We start from the raw sequence: 13,872 nt of genomic DNA, 5'->3' as shown, positions 1-13,872 counted from the left end.
TGCGTCGGTGTGTGTTCATGACGTGGGGCCTGAGCTCTGCTTTAACACGCAGAGGTATTACCTCTCGGGGAAAAAGAGCAAAATATCAAATAAACTGAAGCAAAACGACAGACTTGTTCTATAGCATAAAGCTGAGGGTTTAATCAAATCAGCAGGTTTACATGCAAGTGACAACCTCCTACTGTCCTCTAGAGCACTTAACATTATAACAAACGACTGACATGAAGAGGGGCAGAGGGTTGACGCTTTTCAGAGAAAAACTGTGGACATGAAGGAGAAGCTTGAGGTCGTAGGATATGAAGCAAGTCAAACAGACTCTGCTACTGAAAACATGTAGATGAAATTCAGGTCAGATCTGATTTGCAGCAGATCAATGGTACTAAGCTGTGAATGGATTTTCACAGCGAAGAACTCAAAACGCTGGTATACGGGGGGCATACGCTGGCAAATGTGTGACATCCCATCACGTCTTTCAATGGGAATATCAGTCTGCGGGATTTGCTGATTAAATCTGATCGTCCTCCTCCAAATACCTCCTCACAGACTCTTTTATGTCCTTTACAGAATGGAACTATATACTATCAATGTGGCGCACGTTCAACATTTACACATCCAGAAACAAGGGTGTTATTTCATGTTCCTCAAAGAAATATCACCAATAAGCTCACTCTGGTATGAATGCTGGGTTTGATCTGAGACCTTTCTTACAGATATTCTGTTTAAATGTATGTATTGTATGATGGCTAATCCTCTAATGTTTACCAAACTTAGCAGTTTGCTTTTTGTAAAAACATTGGCAATACTCTTTGTATCTGCCATCTGATTGTGTGCTCAATGCTTCTTTGATGGACATTGAAGTAAAAGGTGTGTGTAACCCACAGCTGACTGAGATCAGCTGAACGAATGAATGGCTGATTGAACACAGCCTAAATAGGCATGTCAGACACCCAGCCTGTCTGGTGAAACACTGGTTTAATTAACCTGCGCAGCGAGTGTGTGACTGTGCTTTTTAAAGCTTCAATCTTATATCTGAAATATATGTAGAAATAAATTGCAAACGGATATAAAATGTTGGACTTGCTGCCTCTTATTCATATGGAAGTGATGTGTTTTATATTTGTAGTTTGTCCTGAATAATTAAAGATGGAACGGGGTAATTAGCACGAGCACAAAAGAAAAAAAAACATCTATCTCCCCGGGATATAAAAAAATAAGAAGTCACAGTACAATACTTCACCGCTCAGCTGGTAACTGAAAAACTTCAGAGCAGAAAGCACTCCAGCAGTGACTTCTTGTTTCCCTTGAAGCTCACCAGAATTCAGATTTAAAATAAAAAGCAAGAATCCCTGTGATCACCGCTTTAAAGGCATTGGATGTCAAAATAACGGCTGACTTGCATAGAGATGCCATTGTATAAGAAGCAGGATGAGAGAAAGATTAAGGCAGCGTGCCTTTCGGTGTCTCGAGCACTCTGTCAGCTCTGTGGTAATGCGTGTGTATTGTGTGTGCATGTGAATGCAGAGACCCTCGTGGCATTTGGGGAAATCAGAGTAGGTCGGCCAGATGGCTTTAATGTCACCAGCAGCCTCTGAAAGCTGTGCAGCGTGGAGATCTGGAGCAAAAACAAACATATAGGAGTTGCTCGGCGCAGGCCACCGCCGACACACTGCGTGGCATTGACCGCTACGAGCTAGATGAGAAACATATTGCAACCTAGATTCTCTCCTGCAAAGCCCCCTGTCTCATTATGTGGCTTTTCTGTGCCGAGAGTGTAACAGGCGCTTTTGTGTTTGAATTTAAACTCAAAGCAGAGGAAGGAGCAATGGGAGACTGTGTGTTTGCGATTGTGAAAAAGGAGAAAGCAAGAGAAACACCCAGAGCATGCAAACATAGGAGGAGAAGAATAAAGACGGTATTGTATGAGAGTGTTTCTTACCATCTTTGTTACTGGTGACAGGAATGTTGTGGACGGTTCGGAGTTTGAAACAGGAGCTGGTCAGCACCTGGAGCTCGACAGAACTTAAAACACACGCCTGGAGATCTGAAAAACACACAGCAACCAATGCGGACTCACGCTTTCACTTCTCTGTGGTACAGTGTGTAAAAAGTGGCTTTAAAGCAATTTAAGATGAAGCACACAATGTTTTCTAAGGGCAGCCAATAGAGAAGCTCTACTCAAGGCCGGTGTTACCTTTCCTCTGGAGTTTCTGAATGCTTTCCCTCCACTCTGACCTCTCATAATCAGAGGAGAGGAGGAACAGGTAGCTCTGGATACACACAGAAAAAACACTGTCAGATACACACTGCGCTAAAAACCCGACTATAAAATCTAATCTGTCACACAGATGCACGTCTCCATCTAGTGGTGAGAGTTGAGCAGTGCAGCTGCTCCGACGCAGAGAGTGACAGTCACCTTTCCATGTTTATTGTGGATGCGGAAGGGGATGGTGGGGGAGTGCAGGAGCAGCCAGGACTCCTGCTCGTTCATCTTCTTCCTCAGACGCTCCACGCGACTCTGACCCTTCGGTGCTTTCTACACACACACAAACAACCGAGCAAACACACACGTAGAATCTCACTTAGCGCCGAAATTGATGCTAAATTAATCAACAGAGTGATAGAGTGAAATGTTTATCAGGTTAAATGTTGATATTGATTACACAGCGTTCTCTGGTGACATTAAAATTCCAACTTAACGCTTTCTAACTACTATTTCATTACTGTTGTCAGTTCTTATCAGCCTTGTGAAGACTTATTGAATTCTTTGTCTATTTCTATGCGCCTATTTTCCAGGAAAGGCTGTGGATAAGCCCCTGGCAGAAAGTGCCATGCTCTGAGAGTCTTGATATATAATTCAAGGATCTCAGCTTCTTGTCAGTATTGAAGGAAAACAAATACACACACCCTCCCAGCTCTCACCAGGAAGCCATGAGTCAGAGCCTGGATATAATCAGCTGAATCTCTCACTGCGCTGGCCTCCTCCGACTCGAAATACCAGCCGTGGTCACTCGCTGTGCCCTGGGTGTGCGACTTGAACACTGTGAGAGTTGAATAACAGGAACTCTGTGCTCCTGAAGCCTTCAATGTGTTTCAGCCAGAGGCACAGGGGTGTACATATATGGAACTGTTGTAAGGCTCGCAGCATCTCTTTTTCCAGCCTCTCCTTTGAAGTTGTTTTCGGTTTAGGAGTAAACCAGAAAGGGTGATGCAATTCCTGAAGTTTTTGAGTTTTTCGCTTTTCTGTCTTGTGTTTTTAGGCACTCACAATTGCAACCTTACCCTGACTGACCCCTTCTAAAACAAACAGAGGTGTAGAGTTAAAGGTACAGTGGTTCCTGTGGGAGAGTTTTCCATGAACCTCTGCATATGCCATAATAAATAAATAGATGGCCTCCTTCCTGAGTCACTTGTATGTGTTTGTCCTTCTTACAGCAATAAAAACTGTGCTAAAGATTCATTTGAAGGAACCCTGGAAGGTCTCGCTCAGAGAAGAGAGGTTTCTGGGACTGAATTTGTACCTTGGCACCAAATATTTCTTATGTTTCTATATATAAACACATCGTTTAATAATAGCTCCAAATTCCTCTTCTTGTTCTTGTAGGAATACATCATATTTGGCTCTGCATGTCAGTAAAAACCGACAGGATTACCTTCTCTTTCTGGATCTCACTCTTCAAGACTGAGATCTTGATCTTCATCTCCTCAATCTCGTGCTCGGGCAGAACCTGGACACTGGGGCAAGAGTCGGAGTCATCCAGGGTCTGGAAAGTCAAGTCCGCCAGAGGGATGTACCACTTGCACTCATACTGCTGATGGCGACTGCAGATGGACAGAGAGGGGAAAGGATACCAAACACAGTCAGAAAGAATCACAATAAATCCTTGCTCTGTTCATACAATCACAAATTTGTTAAGGACACACAAAACAATAAAGACCTACAGAACAAAAGCTTTATATGACACTTTAGATGAAGATAGACACATTCACTATTAACTAGTTGCTTATTAGCAGCATAATAATGCTTTATTAGTCATTATAAAGCACTTAATCTGCATGACCATATTGTACAACTACTAGGCCATTAACTTTTCCCCTCAATAACTTCCTAATTACTGTTTATTGATGCTAAGTAGTTGTACGTCAATTACGGCCATAATACCCTAACCCTTAATAACCCTAATCTTCAGAATAAGAAATAAAAGCCAGTATGCTATTAATGTGCATGCTATTAAGTAACTAGTTGGTGGTGAATATTTGCACCGTAAAATGCAGAAGATGCATCAATACACTGTCAGAATTTAAAGAAGATTTGAGATGCCATAATTAACACATCTCTGGACTAACTGAATTTGTGACTATGCTTTAGTGTAAAGACATTAGCTGCAAAGATGCACATCGCTAATGATAAAAAAAGTTTTAACGTTCCCAATTTTATAATAAGAAAAAAAAACCTGCTGCAATGACTCAGCACTAATTGGTCAACTGAGAGCAATTTAAGCCCGTACTTACAAATGTATTACTTTTCTATTGGGAAGCATTCTGGTTTGACCTCTGCACTAATTTGACCTGAAGACTTTAAAACAAGAAATCATTTTCAGCCTATTCATGTCATCAGAAAGCTATATTAATGACAAGGATGCACGCTCAGGACAGTGCTGAGAAGATGTGCGCTGTCATTAATGAGACTCATTAGTATTCCTGTGTGCTGCTCAGTTAACTCATTAACAGAGCAACACCTTCATCAGACGGAAATCTGAGCAGCTCCATAATGAGGATTCATACTGGAAACAAAAAACACTTAATGTTACGTCCAAAATCCTAAATTAAGAGCATCAAGAAGTTAAGTTTAAGAAACTACAGTGAATTACAATACTAAAAGAAATATATTTCATAAACGCATTTGAAATTAGGCTGGACACTTTTGTTCAGCTACAGAAAATATAACACTTCAATTTAATGCATATTCACAGCAACACAGGAACGATGGGCTATTCATTTCTTTATCATCCATGTAGATTCATCTTACACGCCTCAAAACCACTCCCGAGCCTCTGATCTCTTACCCCTCCCTCCATTATCAAACATTTTGCGTCTTAATGCTCTGTAGTCTTTTGGGAAATCTCTTTGTTTTACAGACCATCCATTAATTTTCTTTCGAGTGCACTAGTGGGGCTAAGTTAGATACATAAATGAGTAGAACATGAATACATAATCATATCCAATATCCTAGTCCTTTAGTAACAATAGCAACGGCAAAACAGACATAAAGAAAATGAGAAAATATGTATTCAGGAGGTGGAACGTGGGGCAGCGGAGTCAATGTAAATTTGACCAATTCCAATAAGATAGAAGTGAGATAATCAGTAATCACAGGATTACAATGGGATTAGGGACCCTCTGTGATTTAATCCAAGGTGACTGAGTTTCTGGATGGCTGCTCTGCTCCACCTGTGTGTGTGTGTGTGTGTGTGTGTGTGTGTGTGTGTGTGTGTGTGTGTGTGTGTGTGTGTGTGAGTGAGAGAGAATGTGTATTACTCATGTTGTAGAGACAAATGTCCCCATGACGTAAACGATTACATTTTAGGGTGAGGACTTCGGGGTTATGGTGAGGGTAAATCTCAAAGAAATGAATGTGCCCAAAAGCGATGGAAACACGACTGTTTGTGTGTGTGTTGCTACATCTAAAGGCTTGAAACACGTCCACTGATGAAGTGTCATATTTATGGGATTGACTGTGGCTCGCTTCGTGGCGGCAGCTGTTAGCCTGATTGGATCTTATTTTGGTTGACATTCGCCGATTGTCTGTGTCATTTGCAGCTACATCTCACTTGAAGGAACCCATAGTGTTGCCATAACTACCAGACCTGTAAATTAGACTATTATGGGCTAGAGTGACAACTCAGCATGCTGCCTACAGGCCACATGCACACACACAGAGCTCAAACAGATTGCTTCTTGAAACACACAATCCTCTGCTTGTGCTTACACGTTCTTCTGAAAAACACCTTCATCCTCACTTTATATTCACCATGTACTGTTTGTCTGCTACTCTTTTCAAAATACCAGCGGCAAAATGCCCGCGAGTCTGTCTCTTTGTTAGAGAGGCTACAAAAAGCCGTCTTGCTTGGCAGAGCCGGCAGCAGAAAGAGAGGCGGGATCTTTTGTAAAGTGCCGGTGTCATCTTTTCTTCCCCTGATGTGGAAGGCAAAATGAACGACATGCAGATGGAAGCATAGAGAGGATAATCCTGAAAGAGCTGATATTCAAAGGTGCACATTCAAACGGCTCTGGTGTAAATACACTGCTTGGATATGAAGGTGGAGCTGGAGAGGACTCACCCCACAGCCGTCTTCTTCATCTTAGCACAGAGCAGCAGATCGGTGAAGAGGAAGACGTGCCGTACCTTCCTGGAGCTTTCCGACACCTCCACCAGGAAGCCATCCTTCACCAGCTGACGGGCCTAAGAGAACACCTGACGTCACTTCTTGTTGTGCCACCAACGCGAGCACGTTGCTGATAATGTTGAACTGTCTGTTGAGTTGCGTTGTGGGTAAGCCAGGCGCCAGGTTTTCATAGGGGAGAACTATGTGTGGAATGTGTTCTGCTGCATTGATTTTCATCTTTTTTTTTTTCTGTGTGCTTACATATTGTGAGTCTGTCAGGATTATAAGACTGTGATGCTAAATCGGTGGAGTACTCTTTAGGATACACACAGTGTGTACCGGTGAGGAACACTGAATGTAAACATTATCTTTTTTGTTAAAAGTACTTCTAAGTGTATGAAATGTGTTCTGTTATAATAAGCCTGATTTTAATTTTGAAAAGGTTTTAAGCATAGCCTTAAAATGTTCTCCAAACAGAAAAAAACATGTCACACTACAGGAAAAGAAAAGACCTGACTGGATATAAAGACATGAACAGTTTGAATAGACCTCAGTCAGAGGATGCATATAGAGCATTACCACCGGCCGCCTTCCTACACGCCGAAGAGTCTCCTTGCACAGAATGACACGGCACTAAACTTCAAAGTCAATTATCCATACACGAGGCTCTTGCTTCAGCTGTAACAAGCTAAAAATGAAAAACCGGAGAGCACTGGGAAAAAACTACAGTAGCATCTTAAAGCTTTTCTATTTATCATAGTAACTAAGTACAGTGTGTGGGCTGTATCCACTTATTTGAAGGTAATTTAAATGTCATTTCTAAACACCAATTTCATTCATACTTAGAGAAAAAGAGTTTAAACACAGTCACACACACTTATAATCACACATAATCACACACACCTCTCCCTTGGGCGTAGTGACAGCAGTTCTGCGAGGGTCGATCTCCTCGTTGATGGAGGAGAGGAAGTTCTGAGATATCCGCAGAGCGTCCTGCAGGAGGGGGAAGTCTGGGTGGTCCTTAGGAGTGTGTTTCAGCAAGTCCTGCAACACATGCACAAGCACACGTGGTTAGATAAACGCACACAGACATGATCTGTGCCATGACATAACACGTTATTATACTGTGAAAACACAGAAACAATTGTTGGTATATAGAATAATGTAAAAATGTCCTTTTGACCTTATTTATGCCTATCATTAGAAATTAACTTTCTTCTTCTAACAAAAAACCCTCCCATCATAAGTTCTGATTTAATTTTGTCTTCTTATTTAAACCATAATTGCACTGCACAGACACAGTGTTCTTATTGAATACTTAAGTAATCTCTGAAAATCTCATTTCCTCGTGTTTATTGAAGCTGCTCTCGTCACGAGAGCAGAGTGATGAACAGGACAGCAGACAACAGAGGCTCGAGCCGCCGTCTATCTTCCAAAAGCCAACACTTCCAGTATTCACCGCCTCTTAATTTGCATGCATGACAGGAACATGACCCTCGTAGAGACACTCACACCAGCCTTGGATGCACTTGGCATCTTGATTTTCGGACTTTATGCAAACGTATTCATGCAATGCACTCCTGAAACATAACACATAGCACGTCCAGCCATTTCTGTATGCTTGATTGGCAGTTTCCACTTGATTATAACTCATCCACAGAGGCAGGCTTATTTAGGCTGGGAGGGCACTGTGATAAACAACTAAAAACAAGCACTGACCTTTCAGCACTTGGGCTGCTCTGTGGAGTAGCTAACCAAGAATTAAGATGTGCAAGAGGCAAAGTTTCAATCCAAGGGTGGACACAGTTTTTTTTTTTGTACAGAGGTCACAAGCCAACAAGGTTATGGACCACTGGTGTAATCTTGTGTTGTATCTCATAAGCTTAAAATCAGTTTTTTCATGCAAATTAAACTGAGAAGTAACTAATACTTTGAAATAAATTAAGCATATTTCACAATATTTCATTTGAAATGGAGAAGAAGTATAAAATAGCATGAAAATGAAATAATGTACAAGTACCTCAAAATTGTGAGGGAAAAGAAAATGTGCTTGGTGACTTTTCACCACTGGTTATATGTGCCACTCCTTGAGATAAGCGTCTCAGAGATTACATACTAATACAATGGAGTCTCGAAAAACTACATTTAGAAAATTCAGCAGCAACAGAAACAATTTTTTCCCCTCACTTCGGGTGAAATGGCTTGAAAGAGCCGTGTAGACTGCAGGCTGTGTACTCACATGAAGGACCAGGGTGCTTCTGGTAACACGGTCAATCGGCTTGTAAAGGAGAGCTGTGGGGAGAGGAGAGGAAGGCTGTGAGTCACTGTCGCTTACACACAAGTCTATTCACGCAGGCGCGCACATACACACGCGCAGACACACACAGGAGGTCACAGTTCCACCGCTCGAACAAGCATAAACACTCCCACTCAGCTCACACCGAGTTAAACGCGGCAACTGTAGTGAGACTGATGACACCATTCTTGGGTTGACGACATTCAGCTTAACGGCGGCAAGCATCCACACTTATCGTCTATCAGCAATACGCGCAGCTGACCCTGACCTTTGACCTTCCTGTGAAGTGGATCAAGCAAAAAGACAGTTTCCATGTGGGGATCAACAGAGGAGGCGCATTTCATTGTTATTTAAATAGACTGAATGTGGAGTAATGCAGCAGTTTGTTGCTGCACGATGAAGGGATGAACACATACACACACATACACACACAGAGAGCTCCATAGCACATAGCACTGCTACTCAGTAAACTACAGCCTGCCTAACACTGGACTTTAAGTGAGACTCTCTGAAACACAAGGATACAAACATAAAACAACACAAAGGAATGCAAGACACATAGAAAGCATGTATATGTAAAAAGGCAGACACGTGCCAAAAAGCCACGGCTCCTGTCTCTAAATCACAGTTTAAGCCTGCACCACCACACTTGGCCAGTTTCCCCATGGGATGGCTTTGCTGCTGAGGTGGTGTGAACAGCTGCAGGTCTGACATACATGACAGCTCTAGGTGAAGAAAATCACTCAGATAGGACAGAGAGAAAGACAGACAGGAAATGGGGGGGGGGGGGGGGGGGGGGTCATACAGGGAGATGGGCAGCAGGCAAGATGGCAAATGTGAGAACCCCTAAGGAGTGTTGAATAAGAGGCAAACACACATATAGATGCATAAAAAGACAAGGGGGGAGGGAGAGGACTTCTATTCTGGGTTTCCAGTCGAGTAATGAAATGCCAAAAATGTCTCAAGGTCTCTAAATAATAATGCCACCGGTGTCACAGAGAATTGTAAAAAAAAGAAAAAAAAAAAAAAGGATAATAACGTTGCTCTGTACGTGAACTCAAAAAGGAAAAAAAAAAACAAAAAACCTTAAGGGTATGCAATAGAAACAAACCAGATTCGCAAGGGCATAGAAATCTGGAAACCAGCTGACAATGTTCCACTCAGTGATCGAGCTAATCTCCATTTATTACAGCGAAAGACGTACAGCAACTGATTTTGGAAGTGAAGGGAAGAAGAGCCAGCCAAGTGAAACAGAGGGAAGTGATGTGCCTTCTGTATGCAGGGCAGGTGATCACAGGCAGACAGCGGCCTGCTCCCACACAGAGGCAGAAACAGTGCTACACTTCCCCTCCAATGTTCCACTTATCTGTTTAAACCAGCGAACAGCGCTGCCCTCAAACGTACAGGAGTCATGTAATCTCCCTCCTCTTCTCCTTCTTTTAAAGTCTGCTTTCTTCTCCCCTCCTCTTTCAACTAAAAGAAATGAAAGAGCGAGAGCAGAAACCTACAGGGAACAGGGTTCAGATCTACTGATAAGGCTGGTCATATTGAACTTTACGCACTCTCATATGCTCAAATGTACATACACGCACACACTCAGCTACTGTATAAGACCAAAGAGAATCTTGTAGAGGGCATTGCTGATGCTCTTTGAAGTTTCTCCACCCTCTGGTCATTAATGCCGCGGCCTCCATCAACGGCCCTGGTTCACTGAACTAATACCGCTTCCTCCTGGAGGATTAGCTACACCTGCACTGACTACAAGGCCCGTGAACACCTCCAATTATGTGCGTGTGCAGGTTCGTATTCTGCTCAAGAACAGGTACTTTAGGAAAGTTGAGGTGAATTCGGGTTTCCTTTGTTACAAGTTCAAGTATCAGATGCTAGTAGAGGGCAGGTAAGTTGACACTACTAATATGTTAGCTGGTGGGAATTGTTTTATTTTCTGGAAACAAGAGACTCCACAGCCATGACAGCTGCCTTGTGATGCTGTAATTAAGCATAATGGTATGACATGGTGGAGCTAAATGCTAACATCAGCGCTAACATGTTGATCTTAAACAGGCCATAAATATGATAATAATTACCGGATTTAGCATGCTAACATTTGCTAATTGGCACAAAACATAAATACAGTTATTTGTTATATTTATATATTTTATATTCATATATATTTATATATTTCAGTCCAGGTGAGGTCATATAAAGGTTACAGAAACCTCGATAACACCTTTCAGCGCTTTTCAGACACCTCAGTATGCTAGCTATTAGGACGCTCAGTGATCAGGAACCTTTTTTCTTTGTCTCTTTTCCTTTTCTTCTCCTTTTTTGTTTTTCTCTAATTATATATGCAGAGATATTTAGACTCTGATTACGAGATGTACCAGGGAAACATATCCTGAACACAATCAAAAACAGGATATGGATTAATGCCAGGATGCTGACATGTGTGAAAACCTATGCTTGATGATTTTTGCAGTAGCTGCATGTTTTTGGGGCATCCCATCTGGAGGTGGGGGAGCGAAGTTCAAAGTCCAGTCAAGAGTCTGGACGAGGGAGGATGAGAAGACACAGAAAGAGAGAGCGGTGCATTATTGGAAGTCGATGACCTGTCACAGCGAGGTGCCTCTGATTGGTCCTGTTCTCAAGGTCGCCTTGACTACTTGGCAGACAAATAGTTGATCTTCACTAACGAGAGGATAGACTATGTGGGCAAAGTCTTTGAACAGGCGTAACAAACGCATTGCACAGATATACAGCGAGGACAAAGGAACTGCCAGCTCTCAGCCTTCGGTGTTTGGCAAGACATTCAGCTACAAATGCCAGGCGAGAGCCATGTCGGAGGATGCGGAGGACAGAACGTGCGTGATAGGAGAGGGGAAATAAAGAAGGCAGAATGACAGATAGATAGAGGGCATATAAGGATTAAGGAAGAGAGAAAAGGAGCTAGCGGTGCGGAGCAGGAGTCTCCATTTACATGTAAAACAGGATGTCAGATGCTTGTTTGATTTAGTACTTGTGTTGCTATTTGCCATTCATTAGGATGCGGCAGGCAGATGATACAGTGAGCTTCACAATATTTTAACAAGTCTGACAAATTGACTCATTTCAGTGAAGAAAACACACAAAACAGCACACGTCAGTTCATTTGGGGGGCGGTGGGGGGGGGGAGCAGGTAAATCATGTGGAACAACACAGAGTACAGGGAAGAAAAGCAGGTAGGAAGAAAGCATGATCAAAGAAATCTGGGAGGAAAAGACAGAGGAAGTTGTAGTTTCAGAGCTAAGCAAGAGAAATCCCTCGACTGCCTTGCCAGGTAATTAAGGAACCGCAATACAAAAAGTAATCACAGCAGCTGCCCTGGGTGCTGACAAACACGGATTCGTTGAGGGAATACGAAACTAGCTTCATGCTGCTTAACTGCCATGGTAACATATGATACAGCAAACAAATCATACAGAAGTTTCCAATAATATAGCATAGTCTCAACAATGAAGACAAGAAACAGATGTGATCATGAAAACCTGCATGTTGGGTTCTTCCTCATTTACAATGCATAAATTAACACACACTTCACAGGTACATGCAGCTGAAGATTGTCATACATACGAACACTCAGCCGCCCCTTCTCAGCATGACGAAGACAAGCCATTCGCCCATCATGTTTGCTAATCAATGCATAATTTGGACAGACGACAACATTTCTCCTTTTCCCTGCAGCAAGAGGTCTACCCCCTGGTTTAGGTGAACTAAACCCCAAAACAGCTTAAGTTTGCAAGACGCCAGTAGAGCAAAGGCATGTACCAGCTCCCTGATACACACACACTCACTCACATACAGATCAGACTTGTTCCGATCCACTGGTGATAAGTATTCTCCATGAGGAGCAGTCTGGGGCCGGCGGTCCTTAAACAGACTAAACGTGCTCTGCGTTTAAACAAACATACGCACAACAAAGCTGCTGACCTCCTGTTTATTCTGTATGTTAAAAGACATGAACAACTGCAGACTGTCAGTCCGGGTGAGCTGCATATTCCAGAGGATCGCTACACAGCAGGCAGACAAAAGCTCCAATGCTTCAAAAGAAACTCATTTTATCACCTCAGTACATGGGCTACTGCAGCATAAATGCACAGGAAAAAAAAAGCTAATTCCATTAAAAGTCAGAAATTGTCAGCAGACATGTGAGATGAGTTCATAAAGCTCCAATTCGACAGGCTGGTATCCCAAATCAATCTGACAGCTTATTGATAACTGTCCCAACTTCACAGCAAACACGGTATGCTCCCGTTCTACCTTAGAACGAACGACGCTGACATCCTGGCTCAAAGGAAAATGACAGGAAAAGCGAAAAAGAACACTCCAAGTCGCCCGAATCAAACAGCGGCAGCTGATATCATGCAGTCGTTACCGTATGTGCAGTTACAACACAGTCTGAGGACCAGAAGCACCTCCATATCCCTCATCTCCTCTCCTCACTCTGTTCTCCTGCTCGCTGCCTCCTTTCTCAGGCAGAGACAGACAGAGAGAGAGAGAGAGAGAGAGAGAGAGAGAGAGAGAAGAGAGAGAGAGAGAGAGAGAGAGAGAGAGAGAGAGAGAGGAGAGAGAGAGAGAGAGTGTGTGTGTGTGTGTGTGTGTGTGTGTGTATGTGTGTGTGTGAGAGAGAGTGCTCACACACGCACCAGTTTGCCTCCCAAAGCCCGCCACTGCATACACAAGTAGACGGGGCAGTGCTGGAGTCTTAAAGCAGCATGCCAGCCTAGACAGACGTACACGCACGCTCGCAAAGAGACATACAAAGACAAGGACGCACACATACAAGCGCGCACGCACGCACACACTTACCCTCCATCGAGACAGTTGTGGTACAATCTTTGGAGTCTTTAGGACCCTTCACTTTGAGGTTCTGAAAGAAACAGAGGAATGATCAATTTAATTAATTATACACAGACTACCACACTCACCCTCCCACACACACACACAAAGACACACACACACACACACACACACACACACACACGCACACACACGCACGCACGCATGCACACAAACTCTCACACACACACACACACACACACACACACACACACACACACACACACACACACACACACACACACACACACACACACACACACACACACACACACAGCTCTCTACTTGCTTGGCTTGGCTGAGGCTGATAGCACTAAT

General features: G+C 43.0%; 1 protein-coding gene across 3 annotated transcripts in view; it reads right to left on the bottom strand.

Annotated features, from left to right (window-relative positions):
* The window catches only part of abr (ABR activator of RhoGEF and GTPase), a 113,785-nt gene that overhangs the window by 41,607 nt on the left and 58,306 nt on the right, over window positions 1-13,872 (bottom strand). For all 3 annotated transcript variants that reach the window (XM_076750184.1, XM_076750185.1, XM_076750186.1), the window contains 8 exons: window positions 13,525-13,585; window positions 8,623-8,675; window positions 7,287-7,427; window positions 6,339-6,460; window positions 3,651-3,819; window positions 2,414-2,533; window positions 2,192-2,267; window positions 1,937-2,041 (listed from right to left, as the gene is read on the bottom strand). In XM_076750184.1, the coding sequence (XP_076606299.1) occupies window positions 1,937-2,041; window positions 2,192-2,267; window positions 2,414-2,533; window positions 3,651-3,819; window positions 6,339-6,460; window positions 7,287-7,427; window positions 8,623-8,675; window positions 13,525-13,585 (847 nt within the window). The remainder of the gene's footprint in view (window positions 1-1,936; window positions 2,042-2,191; window positions 2,268-2,413; window positions 2,534-3,650; window positions 3,820-6,338; window positions 6,461-7,286; window positions 7,428-8,622; window positions 8,676-13,524; window positions 13,586-13,872) is intronic.

The sequence above is a fragment of the Chaetodon auriga genome, chromosome 15 (assembly GCF_051107435.1).
Source record: "Chaetodon auriga isolate fChaAug3 chromosome 15, fChaAug3.hap1, whole genome shotgun sequence".
In the NCBI taxonomy this organism is placed as follows: Eukaryota; Metazoa; Chordata; class Actinopteri; order Chaetodontiformes; family Chaetodontidae; genus Chaetodon; species Chaetodon auriga.
The sequence above is the reverse complement of the archived record's forward strand: the minus strand, read 5'-3'. Positions and strand labels throughout refer to the sequence as shown.